This window comes from Balaenoptera acutorostrata, chromosome 21 (assembly GCF_949987535.1).
Source record: "Balaenoptera acutorostrata chromosome 21, mBalAcu1.1, whole genome shotgun sequence".
NCBI classification, from domain to species: domain Eukaryota; kingdom Metazoa; phylum Chordata; class Mammalia; order Artiodactyla; family Balaenopteridae; genus Balaenoptera; species Balaenoptera acutorostrata.
Window position 1 is genome coordinate 6120397 of NC_080084.1, and position 15832 is coordinate 6136228.

Below are 15832 nucleotides of genomic sequence, written 5' to 3' on the forward strand. Positions count from 1 at the left end.
GAGTCTTTTCCATGAATTTCTTGAAGATGAAACTCTTTTATAGGAACATATTTGCAAAATCATCAGAGTACACCCAGAACTGTCTGTAAATGACAAAAGACTTAAAAATGACCATGGTTAAAGATTTGATGAAAGTTCATAATAATGCAGTTGACAAGAAAATTAGTTATTTCTGAGATATACATTTTAAAGTAATAACTAGGATTATTACTTATAACATTATACCAGAACATATAAGATTTTTAGACGTTTCCTGTAATGTCTGAAACATTTATATTAACATATTTCCATACATATTTCCATACAAATACAAATATAAGATTTTTAGAAATTTCATGTAATGTCTGAAACATTTATATTAACATATTTCCATACATATTTCCATACAAATACAAATATAAGATTTTTAGAAATTTCATGTAATGTCTGAAACATTTATATTAACATATTTCCATACATATTTCCATACAAATACAAATATAAGATTTTTAGAAATTTCATGTAATGTCTGAAACATTTATATTAACATATTTCCATATATATTTCCATACAAATACAAATATAAGATTTTTAGAAATTTCATGTAATGTCTGAAACATTTATATTAACATATTTCCATACATATTTCCATACAAATACAAATATAAGATTTTTAGAAATTTCATGTAATGTCTGAAACATTTATATTAACATATTTCCATACAAATAACCCAATGAAAGTTTAGTATTAGTTGTTTTGTTTGTTTTTTTATACTGCAGGTTCTTATTAGGCATCAGTTTTATACACATCAGTGTATACATGTCAATCCCAATCGCCCAATTCAGCACATCACCATCCCCACCTCATCGCAGTTTTCCCCCCTTGGTGTCCATATGTCCATTCTCTACATCTGTGTCTCAACTTCTGCCCTGCAAACTGGCTCATCTGTACCATTTTTCTACGTTCCACATACATGCATTAACATACGATATTTGTTTTTCTCTTTCTGACTTACTTCACTCTGTATGACAGTCTCTAGATCCATCCACTTCTCAACAAATGACTCAATTTCGTTCCTTTTTATGGCTGAATAATATTCCATCGTATATATGTACCACAACTTCTTTATCCATTCGTCTGTTGATGGGCATTTAGGTTGCTTCCATGACCTGGCTATTGTAAATAGTGCTGCAATGAACATTTGGGTGCACGTGTCTTTTTGAATTACGGTTTTCTCTGGGTATATGCCCAGTAGTGGGATTGCTGGGTCATATGGTAATTCTATTTTTAGTTTTTTAAGGAACCTCCATATTGTTCTCCATAGTGGCTGTATCAATTTACATTCCCACCAACAGTGCAAGAGGGTTCCCTTTTCTCCACACCCTCTCCAGCATTTGTTGTTTGTAGATTTTCTGATGATGCCCATTCTAACAGGAGTGAGGTGATACCTCATTGTAGTTTTGATTTGCATTTCTCTAATAATTAGTGATGTTGAGCATCTTTTCATGTGCTTCGTGGCCGTCTGTATGTCTTCTTTGGAGAAATGTCTATTTAGGTCTTCTGCCCATTTTTGGATTGGGGTGTTTGTTTCTTTGATATTGAGCTGAATGAGCTGTTTATATATTTTGGAGATTAATCCTTTGTCCGTTGATTCATTTGCAAATATTTTCTCCCATTCTGAGGGTTGTCTTTTCGTCTTGTTTATGGTTTCCTTTGCTGTGCAAAAGCTCTGAAGTTTCATTAGGTCCCACTTGTTTATTTTTGTTTTTATTTCCATTACTCTAGGAGGTGGATCGAAAAAGATCTTGCTGTGATTTATGTCAAAGAGTGTTCTTCCTATGTTTTCCTCTAAGAGTTTTATAGTGGCCAGTCTTATATTTAGGTCTCTAATCCATTTTGAGTTTATTTTTGTGTATGGTGTTAGGGAGTATTCTAATTTCATTCTTTTACATGTGGCTGTCCAGTTTTCCCAGCACCACTTATTGAAGAGACTGTCTTTTCTCCATTGTATATCTTTGCCTCCTTTGTCATAGATTAGTTGACCATAGGTGCGTGGGTTAATCTCTGGGCTTTCTATCTTGTTCCATTGATCTATGTTTCTGTTTTTGTGCCAGTACCATATTGTCTTGATTACTGTAGCTTTGTAGTATAGTCTGAAGTCAGGGAGTCTGATTCCTCCAGCTCCATTTTTTTGCCTCAAGACTGCTTTGGCTATTCGGGGTCTTTTGTGTCTCCATACAAATTTTAAGATGATTTGTTCTAGCTCCGTAAAAAATGCCATTGGTAATTTGATAGGGATTGCATTGAATCTGTAGATTGCTTTGGGTAGTATACTCATTTTCACAATGTTGATTCTTCCAATCCAAGAACATGGTATATCTCTCCATCTGTTGGTATCATCTTTAATTTCTTTCATCAGTGTCTTATAGTTTTCTGCATACAGGTCTTTTGTCTCCCTAGGTAGGTTTATTCCTAGGTATTTTATTCTTTTTGTTGCAATGGTAAATGGGAGTGTTTCCATAATTTCTCTTTCAGATTTTTCATCATTAGTGTATAGGAATGCAAGAGATTTCTGTGCATTAATTTTGTAACCTGCAACTTTACCATATTCATTAATTAGCTCTAGCAGTTTTCTGGTGGCAGTTTTAGGATTCTCTATGTATAGTATCATGTCATCCGCAAACAGTGACAGTTTTACTTCTTCTTTTCCAATTTGTATTCCTTTTATTTCTTTTTCTTCTCTGATTGCCGTGGCTAGGACTTCCAGAACTATGTTGAATAATAGTGGTGAGAGTGGACATCCTTGTCTCGTTCCTGATCTTAGAGGAAATGCTTTCAGTTTTTCACCATTGAGAATGATGTTTGCTGTGGGTTTGTCATATATGGCCTTTATTATGTTGAGGTAGGTTCCCTCTATGCCCACTTTCTGGAGAGTTTTTATCATAAATGGGTGTTGAATTTTGTCAAAAGCTTTTTCTGCATCTATTGAGATGATCATATGGTTTTTATTCTTCAATTTGTTAATATGGTGTATCACATTGATTGATTTGCGTATGTTGAAGAATCCTTGCATCCCTGGGATAAATCCCACTTGATCGTGGTGTATGATCCTTTTAATGTGTTGTTGGATTCTGTTTGCTAGTATTTTGTTGAGGATTTTTGCATCTATATTCATCAGTGATATTGGTCTGTAATTTTCTTTTTTTGTAGTGTCTTTGTCTGGTTTTGGTATCAGGGTGATGGTGGCCTCATAGAATGAGTTTGGGAGAGTTCCTTCCTCTGCAATTTTTTGGAAGAGTTTGAGAAGGATGGGTGTTAGCTCTTCTCTAAATGTTTGATAGAATTCACCTGTGAAGCCATCTGGTCCTGGACATTTGTTTGTTGGAAGATTTTTAATCACAGTTTCAATTTCATTACTTGTGATTGGTCTGTTGATATTTTCTGTTTCTTCCTGATTCAGTCTTGGAAGGTTATACCTTTCTAAGAATTTGTCCATTTCTTCCAGGTTGTCCATTTTATTGGCATACAGTTGCTTGTAGTAGTCTCTTAGGATGTTTTGTATTTCTGCGGTGTCTGTTGTAACTTCTCCTTTTTCATTTCTGATTTTATTGATTTGAGTCCTCTCCCTCTTTTTCTTGATGAGTCTGGCTAATGGCTTATCAATTTTGTTTATCTTCTCAAAGAACCAACTTTTAGTTTTATTGATCTTTGCTATTGTTTTCTTTGTTTCTATTTCATTTATTTCTGCTCTGATCTTTATGATTTCTTTCCTTCTGCTAACTTTGGGTTTTGTTTGTTCTTCTTTCTCTAGTTTCTTTAGGTGTAAAGTTAGATTGTTTACTTGAGATTTTTCTTGTTTCTTTAGGTAGGCTTGTATAGCTATAAACTTCCCTCTTAGAACCGCTTTTGCTGCATCCCATAGGTTTTGGGTCGTCGTGTTTTCATTGTCATTTGTCTCTAGGTATTTTTTTATTTCCTGTTTGATTTCTTCAGTGATCTCTTGGTTATTTAGTAACGTATTGTTTAGCCTCCATGTGTTTGTCTTTTTTACGTTTTTTTCCCTGTAATTCATTTCTAATCTCATAGCGTTGTGGTCAGAAAAGATGCTTGATATGATTTCAATTTTCTTAAATTTACTGAGGCTTGATTTGTGACCCAAGATGTGATCTATCCTGGAGAATGTTCCGTGTGCACTTGAGAAGAACGTGTAATCTGCCGTTTTTGGATGGAATGTCCTATATATATCAATTAAATCTATCTGGTCTATTGTGTCATTTAAAGCTTCTGTTTCCTTATTTATTTTCATTTTGGATGATCTGTCCATTGGTGTAAGTGAGGTGTTAAAGTCCCCCACTATTATTGTGTTACTGTCGATTTCCTCTTTTATAGCTGTTAGCAGTTGCCTTATGTATTGAGGTGCTCCTATGTTGGGTGCATATATATTTATAATTGTTATATCTTCTTCTTGGATTGATCCCTGGATCATTATGTAGTGTCCTTCCTTGTCTCTTGTAACATTCTTTATTTTAAAGTCTATTTTATCTGATATGAGTATAGCTACTCCAGCTTTCTTTTGATTTCCATTTGCATGGAATATCTTTTTCCATCCCCTCACTTTCAGTCTGTATGTGTCCCTAGGTCTGAAGTGGGTCTCTTGTAGACAGCATATATATGGGTCTTGTTTTTGTATCCATTCAGCCAGTCTATGTCTTTTGGTTGGGGCATTTAATCCATTCACGTTTAAGGTAATTATCGATATGTATGTTCCTATGACCATTTTCTTAATTGTTTTGGGTTTGTTTTTGTAGGTCCTTTTCTTCTCTTGTGTTTCCCACTTAGAGAAGTTCCTTTAGCATTTGTTGTAGAGCTGGTTTGGTGGTGCTGAATTCTCTTAGCTTTTGCTTGTCTGTAAAGCTTTTGATTTCTCCATCAAATCTAAATGAGATCCTTGCTGGGTAGAGTAATCTTGGTTGTAGGTTCTTCCCTTTCATCACTTTAAGTATTTCATGCCACTCCCTTCTGGCTTGCAGAGTTTCTGCTGAGAAATCAGCTGTTAACCTTATGGGGGTTCCCTTGTATGTTATTTGTCGTTTTTCCCTTGCTGCTTTCAATAATTTTTCTTTGTCTTTAATTTTTGCCACTTTGATTACTATGTGTCTCGGCGTGTTTCTCCTTGGGTTTATTCTGTATGGGACTCTCTGCGCTTCCTGGACTTGGGTGGCTATTTCCTTTCCCATGTTAGGGAAGTTTTCGATTATAATCTCTTCAAATATTTTCTCTGGTCCTTTCTCTCTCTCTTCTCCTTCTGGGACCCCTATAATGCGAATGTTGTTGCGTTTAATGTTGTCCCAGAGGTCTCTTAGGCTGTCTTCATTTCTTTTTATTCTTTTTTCTTTAGTCTGTTCCGCAGCAGTGAATTCCACCATTCTGTCTTCCAGGTCACTTATCCGTTCTTCTGCCTCAGTTATTCTGCTATTGATTCCTTCTAGTGTAGTTTTCATTTCAGTTATTGTATTGGTCATCTCTGTTTGTTTGTTCTTTAATTCTTCTAGGTCTTTGTTAATCATTTCTTGCATCTTCTCAATCTTTGCCTCCATTCTTATTCCGAGGTCCTGGATCATCTTCACTATCATTATTCTGAATTCTTTTTCTGGAAGGTTGCCTATCTCCACTTCATTTAGTTGTTTTTCTGGGGTTTTTTCTTGTTCCTTCATCTGGTACATAGCCCTCTGCCTTTTCATCTTCTCTGTCTTTCTGTAACTGTGGTTTTTGGTCCACAGGCTGCAGGATTGTAGTTTTTCTTGCTTCTGTTGTCTGCCCTCTGGTGGTTGAGGCTATCTAAGAGGCTTGATGGGAGGCTCTGGTGGTGGGTAGAGATGACTGTTGCTGTGGCGGTCAGAGCTCAGTAAAACCTTAATCCACTTGACTGTTGATGGGTGGGGCTGGGTTCCCTCCCTGTTGCTGTGGCGATCAGAGCCCAGTAAAACCTTAATCCACTTGACTGTTGATGGGTGGGGCTGGGTTCCCTCCCTGTTGGTTGTTTTGCCTGAGGCAACCCAACACTGGAGCCTACCCGTGCTCTTTGGTGGGGTTAATGGCAGACTCTGGGAGGGCTCACGCCAAGGAGAACTTCCCAGGACCTCTGCTGCCAGTGTCCTTATCCCCACGGTGAAACAGAGCCACCACTCGCCTCTGCAGGAGACCCCCCAACACCAGCAGGTACGTCTGGTTCAGTCTCCCCCAGGGTCACTGCTCCTTCCCCTGGGTCCCGATGCACACATTACTTTGTGTGTGCCCTCCAAGAGTGGGGTCTCTGTTTCCCCCAGTCCTGTCACAGTCCTGCAATCAATTCCCACTAGACTTCAAAGTCTGATTCTCTAGGAATTCTTCCTCCCTTTGCCGGACCCCCAGGTTGGGAAGCCTGACGTGGGACTCAGAACCTTCACTCCAGTGGGTGGACTTCTGTGGTATAAGTGCTCGCCAGTCTGTGAGTCACCCACCCAGCAGTTATGGGATTTGATTTTACTCTGATTGCGCCCCTCCTACCGTCTCACTGTGGCTTCTCCTCTGTCCTTGGACGTGGGGTGTCCTCCTTGGTGAAGTCCAGGGTCTTTCTGTCAATGATTGTCCAGCAGCCAGTTGTGATTCTGGTGCTCTCGCAAGAGGGAGTGAGAGCACGTCCTTCTACTCCGCCATCTTGGTTAATCTCCCCCCGTCTATTTCTTGATTCAAGCATTTATTTATATCAGTATGGACTCATAGATATTTACTTTATACTTCGAGTTATAATCCAGTTCTACCACCTTATTAATTTGTTGCTCAGATTGTTCCAGCCTTGGCCATGAGGAACTCTTTCAGTTTTGCTCCTGTGTCTCTTCAACATACATACCCTCAACATTGTGAAGTTTTTTTGGTTTGTTTTGAGCACTTCCTTACATTCTGGTTCTACAAAATGTTCCAGGTTCATCTTGTATATTTCATGCCCCAGTCCTAGGATCAGCCATTTCTCCTCGGAGCAAGTCCATGTTTTGTTTTGTTTTGTTTTGTTTTAATTTATTTGTTTATTTATTTTTGAATGTGTTGGGTCTTCGTTTCTGTGCGAGGGCTTTCTCTAGTTGCGGCGAGCGGGGGCTGCTCTTCATCGCGGTGCGCGGGCCTCTCACTTTCGTGCGGCCTCTCTTGTTGCAGAGCACAGGCTCCAGACGCGCAGGCTCAGTAATTGTGGCTCACGGGCCTAGTTGCTCCGCGGCATGTGGGATCTTCCCAGACCAGGGTTCGAACCCGTGTCCCCTGCATTGGCAGGCAGATTCTCAACCGCTGAGCCACCAGGGAAGCCCGCAAGTCCATGTTTAACCTAGTTTGAAAATTGTGTTCTCAACTAGAAAACTAGTAAATTTGAAGTGGAGAAAAAATGATTAACCTGCTGTTCGTTACGTGATCATGAAGAATATATCTTTGCCATCCTAGGCTTACATTGCCTTTTTATAAAATAAAAGTGTGCTATTTCCCTGTGTAAAAAGAGAATATTATAACAGGCAGTGAGATCATGTACAGGATGCTTTTGAAATTTTTGAAGAGATTCACTTGACTAGGAGTCAGAAACTGTTTTACAGCCATTTCTGTACTGACTGGATATGACCTTAAAGCAAGTCCTGTAACTTCTCTGGCCTCTCTAGAACGAGGGGATTGAATTAGATCCATTTTGGTGATACAGTATTATTTTGTGACGTCTTTCATGTGATTCAAGGTGTTAGATCAACCCTAGTACAAAATTGTGCCTAATGTACCAGGTCCCAATAACAGTTATTTTACTTCTGAATGCTCACGGACACCAAGGAGACCTGTACCAATTCCCAGGCTCCACTGTACCTCTTTGTGGATAGCCTATGAAAAGGGTGTACAGCCTTCCTCATGGTTCTGCTGACCTGCACAGTGGAGCTGTGAGACGAGGAGTGTTTTATTTCTCTTTTTCTTTTGAGGAAAAGAGAAGTTAAGGGACTAGCCACTGTGTCATTCCTGAAATAGGCAGCTTCCCTAGGGTGCTAAATTTAACTGAACTGTTAGTAAGGGAATGATAATATCTACTCTCTAGGTGTGCCTGTCTATTCTTTTACAAAGTTGTATTCAGTGATACTTTGTATCTGTGACACTTTATGTATGTATAGTATCTTACTATAGTATTTTTTTTTCTTTTACTATAGTATTTTGAAATAATATTCAAGATGTCTTTTGGCAAACGGCCTACTCATTTTGTATGTGCTAATTCTAGCAGGTTTAAAAACTATTAATCATGTTACTAATGGAAATGATAGCATTCATTGCTGTAAATAAAATGCTCCTTTCTCTTTTAAATAGAAACCAATTCTTCACCGAAGAAGGCGAGTCCGAAAACGCAAACACCACAATAGCAGTGTGGTCACAGAAACCATTTCTGAGACCACAGAGGTCTTAGACGAGCCTTTTGAAGACTCTGACTCCGAGAGGCCGATGCCCAGATTAGAACCCACGTTTGAGATTGACCAGGAGGAAGAGGAAGAGGATGAGAACGAGCTCTTCTCTCAAGGGTACTTCCGTCACTTGTCCTCACAGGACATTCTCAGGTGTCGACCCGCTTCTAAGAGGAAGTCTAAAGATGGAGACGAAGATGAAGATTCAGACGATGCTGACGGTATGTTTCGCAGAGCTGTTGCTTACTGTGGTTTTCTTGTTGTGAAAGATACAGCAGTGATAGTGGCAGACCTCCAACAGAGAGGGCTGAAAGGCAGACACGGCCCACTGGGCAAGTGCAGAATGACTTGCAGCCTCTGAAGAGTTGTACCAAGTGTACTCATGCTCGTTTTCTCACTTAGTTTTCTGTCCTTTTATAAAAGTGCTTTTTCGTAGTTCCCCCTTCGACTCAAGACCTACTTTTGCCTCTGCAGAAAATATCTTGCTGTTAGGAAATTGTTCTTTTTGCCTACTCCTTTCTCGGCCATTATCTGAATCTTTAGTCATTGGGTAGATTAGACTTAGCATCAGGAAGATATTTAATTAATAACCCTTTACTGGAATGTGCAATCTATAGACCTGGCCTGTTTTGCTAATTGTGTATGCTGAGTGCTTAAAATAGGCACTCAGTAAATATTGTTAAATGACTAAGTGCTTAGACGTGGTTCTCAAATAAGGTCAGATTCATGTAAATTGGACTTGCTTCAGATCTGTTCCCGAATCATATCTCTAATATGTCTTACTCAACAAGTAGTAAATTTCTAATAAAAATGGTAACAGTACCTCAAAATAAGTTAAATTTTATGGCATAACTAAAAATCCACTGATTAGACTTGTTGTCATTTCCTTTGTAGAGATGAAAAAAATGGGCGTATATATGACTTGGGTCCCAAACTAGTTGTTCACGTCTAGCCTAAAGTTTCTGCCCGTGTGTAGTGCTGCTTCTGTCTGCAGGGCTTGCCTTGCTGGGGTCAGATTGAGCTGCTTTGCTTTGCTGGGCGAATTTGAAGGAATCTTGTTGTCCACACTTGGTACATAAATCTATAGCTTTTATGTACTAACCAGTTGGGCTTTTATTCTCCTTTTAAAAATAAATTCACTCAATTTCAAATCTAGTAGACAACTTGCATTTTCTTCAGTCTCGTATTTTTGTATAATAAATACTTTTAATATGGTAATAAGATGACTAAGTTTTTTGCTTTATCGTGCATGATTTTCCAGAATTTTATTATGTTATATTTTGAGATGTATAACTAGGAAGCTAAAAATTTATTTTGTAAAATGTGGCACTTTAGTAAAATTCTATCTTGGATCATCATAGATTAAAATAGTATCCTATAAGTTCCTGTTGGCCAAATTTTTCTCTAATGTAGACATTTCCTTTGTTTATTTTCAGGTTGTTACTGCTAACTGTACCTTTTCAGTCCCACCAGTGCCCCTCCCCCTCAATCCTATTGAAAAATAGGATTTGCTGGTCTTCTCTTTAAAAATTAATGGGAAATGTGGATGTACTTAATACCACACCAAACTGTACACCTAAAAATGTTAAAATGGTAAATTTTATGCTGTGCCTATTTATAGTTTTTAGAAATAGAAAAAATCATTGGGGAGAAAATAATGTTAATAATCAAATTTATTTCTAATAAACCATTGTCATTGGTACATTAACTTTTGCTTCAGGTCAGTATTTGTCCGGGACTACATGCCTTGCAGCTCTTCCTATACAAACACAACATTGGCTGGGAACTGTTGGTGTAGGGTTGCTCAAACATGGCCTGGAGTAATTGGCTCGATATTACCTGAAGTAATGATTTTGTAGAAACTAAGAAAACCAGAGCAATAATATAAATTGCAAACAGGAGTCGGGGGAAAGAAGGGGAAATGAGCTGATGTGTAATTTACACAATAAAGACAGCTTGTCTAAAGTAGCTGTAGGAACTACTTCGTATTTGCATCCTTATAAAGCTTATTTCCATTTTAAAGATGGTGAAACTGAATACTAAGAGTAACTCTCCAAAGCTATGTGGTTGGTGATGATAAACTTGAACCTAGTGGGTGGACCAGGGTCCTCTCGTTGCTCCGCCAGTTCACTGTGTGACTTCAGAGGATAGCATGAAATGGGTGTCTCCTTTAGATTCTTAACTGGAAAATGAAGACAGTCAGGAGTTCAGGATGATTATTAAAATCATTTCTGTTGTACGTGTGGTCTCAGAAAGAGGCACTAAAAAATACAAGATCCTGTAATCTGTTTTTATTTTTTATCCCTCCTGTGCAGACACTCCTATCCTAAAGCCAGTATCTCTTTTGAGAAAATGTGATGTGAAGGATTCTCCACTTGAGCCAGATACGTCCACGCCCATGAAAAAGAAGAAGGGATGGCCCAAGGGCAAGAGCCGCAAACCAGTCCACTGGAAGAAAAGACCTGGTCGCAAGCCGGGACTTAAGCTGAATCGGGAGCTGGTGGCTGTTTCTACTCGAGAATGCGTTGTTGAGCCCGTTGTCCCCCTTCCTGAGCCTGGACGTGAACCCCAAGTTCAAGAGAACCAGGAAGCTGTTGAATCACGAGAAGACTTGCCTTTAAGGGAGGAAAGGAAGGAAGGGGAGGAGCTGCCCCTGGAAGCGGAGGAGGGGGAGGAGGGAGAGGAGGAAGAGGACACCACCAGCAGTGACGTCAGGGCGGCCTCTCCGGCGGACAGTTGCAGCCCCGAGACCGGAGCCAAGGAGCCCGAGGTGGGCGAGGAGGGGGAGGAGGAGGAGGAGCCCCGCGTCCCTGCGGGGCAGCAGCCGTCGGAGGAGGGGCCACAGGAGCTGGCACAGCGTGCCCGCGAGGAGGAGGAGGAGGAGGAGGAGGACGCTGCTGCGGAGGCCCACCAGAGCGAAGACCATGACGCGGACGACGAGGACGACGGCCACCTGGAGCCCACAGAGAAGAAGGGGCCGGAGGAGCAGCCGGCTGGGGGCGACAGCAAGGAGGAGCACGGTGGCCAGGAGTCTTTTTTAGATCCTGATGTGCACAGCAGTCGGGAGCACGCAAAGGACAAGGAGGAGACAGAGCCAGATTCTGAAGAGGAGCAGACTTCCCACGACGCGTCCGTGGTCTCGGAGCACATGCCGGGCTCTGAGGACGACCACGAGGAGGACTCCCACTCTAAAGAAGAGCTGCTGCAGCTGAAAGAGGAGGCGGAGATCCCTCACAGTGACCTGGATCTGGAGACCGTGCAGGCCGTGCAGTCTCTGACTCAGGAGGAGAGCAGCGAGCACGAGGGCGCCTACCAGGACTGCGAGGAAACCCTGGCGGCCTGCCAGACCCTGCAGAGCTACACCCAGGCCGACGAGGACCCGCAGCTGCCCCTGGTGGAGGACTGCCACGCCTCGGAGCACAACAGCCCGCTGTCTTCTGTCCAGTCCCACCCCAGCCAGTCGGTGCGCTCGGTCGGCAGTCCCAGCGTGCCTGCCCTCGAAGGGGGCTACACCCAGATCAGCCCGGAGCAAGGATCCCTGTCCGCGCCGTCTATGCAGAACATGGAGACCAGCCCCATGATGGATGTGCCTTCCGTATCGGACCACTCCCAGCAGGTGGTGGACAGCGGCTTCAGCGACCTGGGCAGCATCGAGAGCACCACGGAGAACTACGAGAACCCCAGCAGTTACGACTCCACGATGGGCGGCAGCATCTGCGGGAACAGCTCCTCCCAGAGCAGCTGCTCCTACGGCGGCCTGTCGTCCTCCAGCAGCCTCACCCAGAGCAGCTGCGTGGTCACCCAGCAGATGGCCGGCGTGGGCGGCAGCTGCGGCCTGATGCCGCAGAGCAGCGTCCCGCCCGCCGCCGCCGCTGCCCCCTGCAGCATCAAGTCCCCTCAGAGCTGCGCCGTGGAGCGGCCTCCCAGCACCCAGCAGCCGCCGCCGCCCCAGCCGCCCCCGCAAGCGCCGCCCGCCCCGCCGCCGGCCCCGCCACCGCCGCCGCCGCCGCCGGCCCCGCAGCCACCGCCGCCGCCCCCGCAGCCCCAGCCCCCGGCCCCGCCCCCGCAGCAGCAGCAGCCCCCGCTGTCCCAGTGCAGCATGAACAGCAGTTTCACCCCGGCGCCCATGATCATGGAGATCCCAGAATCTGGAACCACAGGGAACATCAGCATCTACGAGCGGATCCCCGGGGACTTCGGGGCCGGCAGCTACTCCCAGCCGTCAGCCACCTTCAGTCTAGCCAAGTTGCAGCAGCTGACCAACACCATTATGGACCCTCATGCCATGCCTTATAGCCATTCTCCTGCTGTGACTTCCTATGCAACCAGTGTTTCTCTGTCCAACACGGGACTGGCTCAGCTGGCTCCGTCGCACCCCTTGGCTGGGACCCCTCAAGCACAAGCCACCATGACGCCGCCCCCGAACTTGGCCTCCACTACCATGACCCTCACGTCCCCTCTGCTGCAGTGCAACATGTCTGCCACCAACATTGGCATCCCCCACACGCAGAGGCTGCAAGGGCAGACGCCAGGCAAGGGGCACATCGCCATCCGCTCCCGGTCCGCGCCCTTGCCCTCCGCGGCAGCTCAGCAGCAGCAGCTGTATGGCCGCAGCCCGCCTGCGGTCGCCATGCAGGCTGGCCCTCGTGCGTTGGCTGTTCAGCGTGGCATGAACATGGGGGTTAATTTGATGCCAACCCCCGCCTATAATGTCAATTCCATGAATATGAACACCTTGAACGCCATGAACAGCTATCGGATGACGCAGCCCATGATGAACAGCAGTTACCATAGTAACCCTGCCTACATGAACCAGACAGCACAGTATCCTATGCAGATGCAGATGGGGATGATGGGGAGCCAGGCCTATACCCAGCAGCCTATGCAGCCAAACCCTCATGGAAACATGATGTACACGGGCCCCTCCCACCACAGCTACATGAACGCTGCTGGCGTGCCCAAGCAGTCACTCAACGGACCTTACATGAGAAGATGAGCAAGACGAACTTGCAGTTAAAAACTTAAATATATATAAATAAAGGAACCTTTTATACTGACAAACCAGAGAAAAATGGACCTTTTTTCCAGTTAAAATATTGCTGTAGATTTAGAGGAATTTTTCTTTGGTTTATTTTATTTTTTAGAAAGCCTGGTCTTTCTTCTCTTTTTTGGGGGGTTCATTTTGTTCTGGGTTTTGGTTTTCTTCACAATCTTGAACATTTTACAATAGAACTCATCTAAAAATGGATTTGGGGACGGGGAAACATGCACAAAAATCTTTTCATAATTAAAAAGAGCCTTACTTTCTTTACACACCACATGGACAGACTTTGTGTAAGAGTGAATTATCTTTATTTTATTTTAAGATGTATGTTTCCCCTCAGTGTTTGCAGCTCCCAATGTTGTCATTTTTAAATGTTATATATACATCTCGAGGGTTAGCCAGACCCTTTCCTCCACACCCAGCCTTTCATTCCCTACTTCATTCCAGCAGGAGGCACTTATGGGAGACTCGGACGGGGACATGGAGAACAACCCAAGCTCCTTAAACTTATTATTATTGTTAATATTATTATTATTATTAATAAAGTGAGGCAGGAAAATGCTTCTCCTCTTAAAATCCCCTCCACTCCCTACACACACACATGCACGCACACACACACACCTCTTGAAACCTTTCCCCAAGAATGTTTCTTTATAGATGAACTTCATTGAAATGTTTGTTTTTCTTAAATCAAGTGTAATATAATTTTTTTTTAAACTACTCCCACTCAGCACTCAGAGACACAAAAATACTGTAAGTCTCAGTTAACAGCGGAGTCTCAGAGGGAAGCTGTTTGCAATCCTAATCCAGCCTTGGAGGAATAGATGGTCAGTTAACAATCAAAAAGAGGCAATTAACCTCCTGTTTTTTACCACCTGGTGAATCAGCCATACGCACATATTCCACGCAGCCTCTTGTTTTTGGTATGTACTTTGAGATGCCAAGGGTCTTGATTCTTGAGCCTTTGACTCTGATTAAACTCAAACAGTCCCCAGTGATTAGCCTCTTATATTCTCATGTAAAGTGTTGGTGGATGACTGTGCATGTCAGCGATTTGAGAAATAGCTGACTAACCTTTGACACTGTTTACTTTGTGTTGGAAGAGATGACGCAGAATGTGTGTCGTGAGGGAGATCGTGGTGTGAGTTTTATAGCTACTTCAGTGATACATACCTCTAGTTTTCCTTTGTCTTTTGAGATCCTGAGTTCCTCCCCTGTGAATCAGAGTGCGCCAGCCCCTCTCCTGTGAGTGGCTGAAGAGAAGAGGGATTAAACCAACCACCAGCATAGTAGGGCAAATCTGGACAGCAGGGTTTTAGCAGGCTCCTGTGTTGCTCCCAGCTTCATTCTCTTTTCTCTTGTGCAGCCAGTTCGCCCATTCTCTTCTTGTTACTTGCTCCAGGGATAGGTAAAAAAAATATATATATATATATATATGTGTGTGTATATATATATATACACATATATACGTTCCATCATTAGAAGATGGACACTATTATACCACTTGGTATGTGCAGTCAAATATCCAAAAGGGGGAAGTACTGCTTAAAGAAATACCTGTAAGCATTAAATTCTCTCCTTTATTTGTACATTTTATATAGATAAATTTTTGAAGTACGAATTAGGCATTAAATTTTTTCAAATGCACAGGTTTGTTGGGTTTTTTTATACACTTTAATTGACTTTCTCAATTAAACGTGTTAGGTAGAAAAAGGCAGAATTCCACATCTTACCGCTGTCGATTCTGAGCATGTGCAAGGCCGTGTAGGACCCAGTTTCTCTGTATATACTGTTGCAGCTCCCAGTCGTCTGTGTAGAACGTGCACTGTGCTGCCCTCTGCCTACTCTTCGGCGCTGTCATTGCTTCCTGGTTGGGGTGGGGGCGGGGTGGGTCGGGAGGGAGGGAGGTGTATTGGGAGGAGGGTGGGTCAAGGCAGAAGGAGAAGCTGTTGAAATGAGGGCCGTGAATTCAGTTTCTGTTGGTTTGCGGTTGTGTTTGGTTTTGTTTCTTTAAAAAAAAAAAAAAAATTTCAATCAGGCAGCTCCCTTTTCCACAAGCCTTTTTGTGACTTTAGAACTATTGTAGAGAAAATGTTTTTTTCTATATTATAAAAGAAATTATCCAACACAGTAATATTGGTACCTGTCATTTTTTCACTTCTGTTTAAAAAAATGTATTTTTAGCAAGATAACTTGGGTAATCTTCTAAAAAAAGAAATTTAAAAACTCACTGTTAGTGACTTTGATGCCTTTTAAAATAAGAGCTTTTTCATTTCATTCCATCTTTAAAATTTTTTATCTTTGTTGTAGAATATTAAAAACTATTTTAAGAAAGATAAAAATTCTCTTTAAAGAGATCTC

At 42.4% G+C, this 15832-nt stretch overlaps 1 protein-coding gene across 1 annotated transcript in view; it reads left to right on the forward strand.

The window, feature by feature from the left end:
* The window catches only part of KAT6A (lysine acetyltransferase 6A), a 116847-nt gene extending 101502 nt beyond the window's left edge, over positions 1–15345 (forward strand). The window contains exons 16-17 of the mRNA XM_057537209.1: positions 8336–8648; positions 10743–15345. Of these exons, the coding sequence (XP_057393192.1) occupies positions 8336–8648; positions 10743–13423 (2994 nt within the window). The 3' untranslated portion in view covers positions 13424–15345. The remainder of the gene's footprint in view (positions 1–8335; positions 8649–10742) is intronic.
* Positions 15346–15832: the final 487 nt, after the last annotated feature.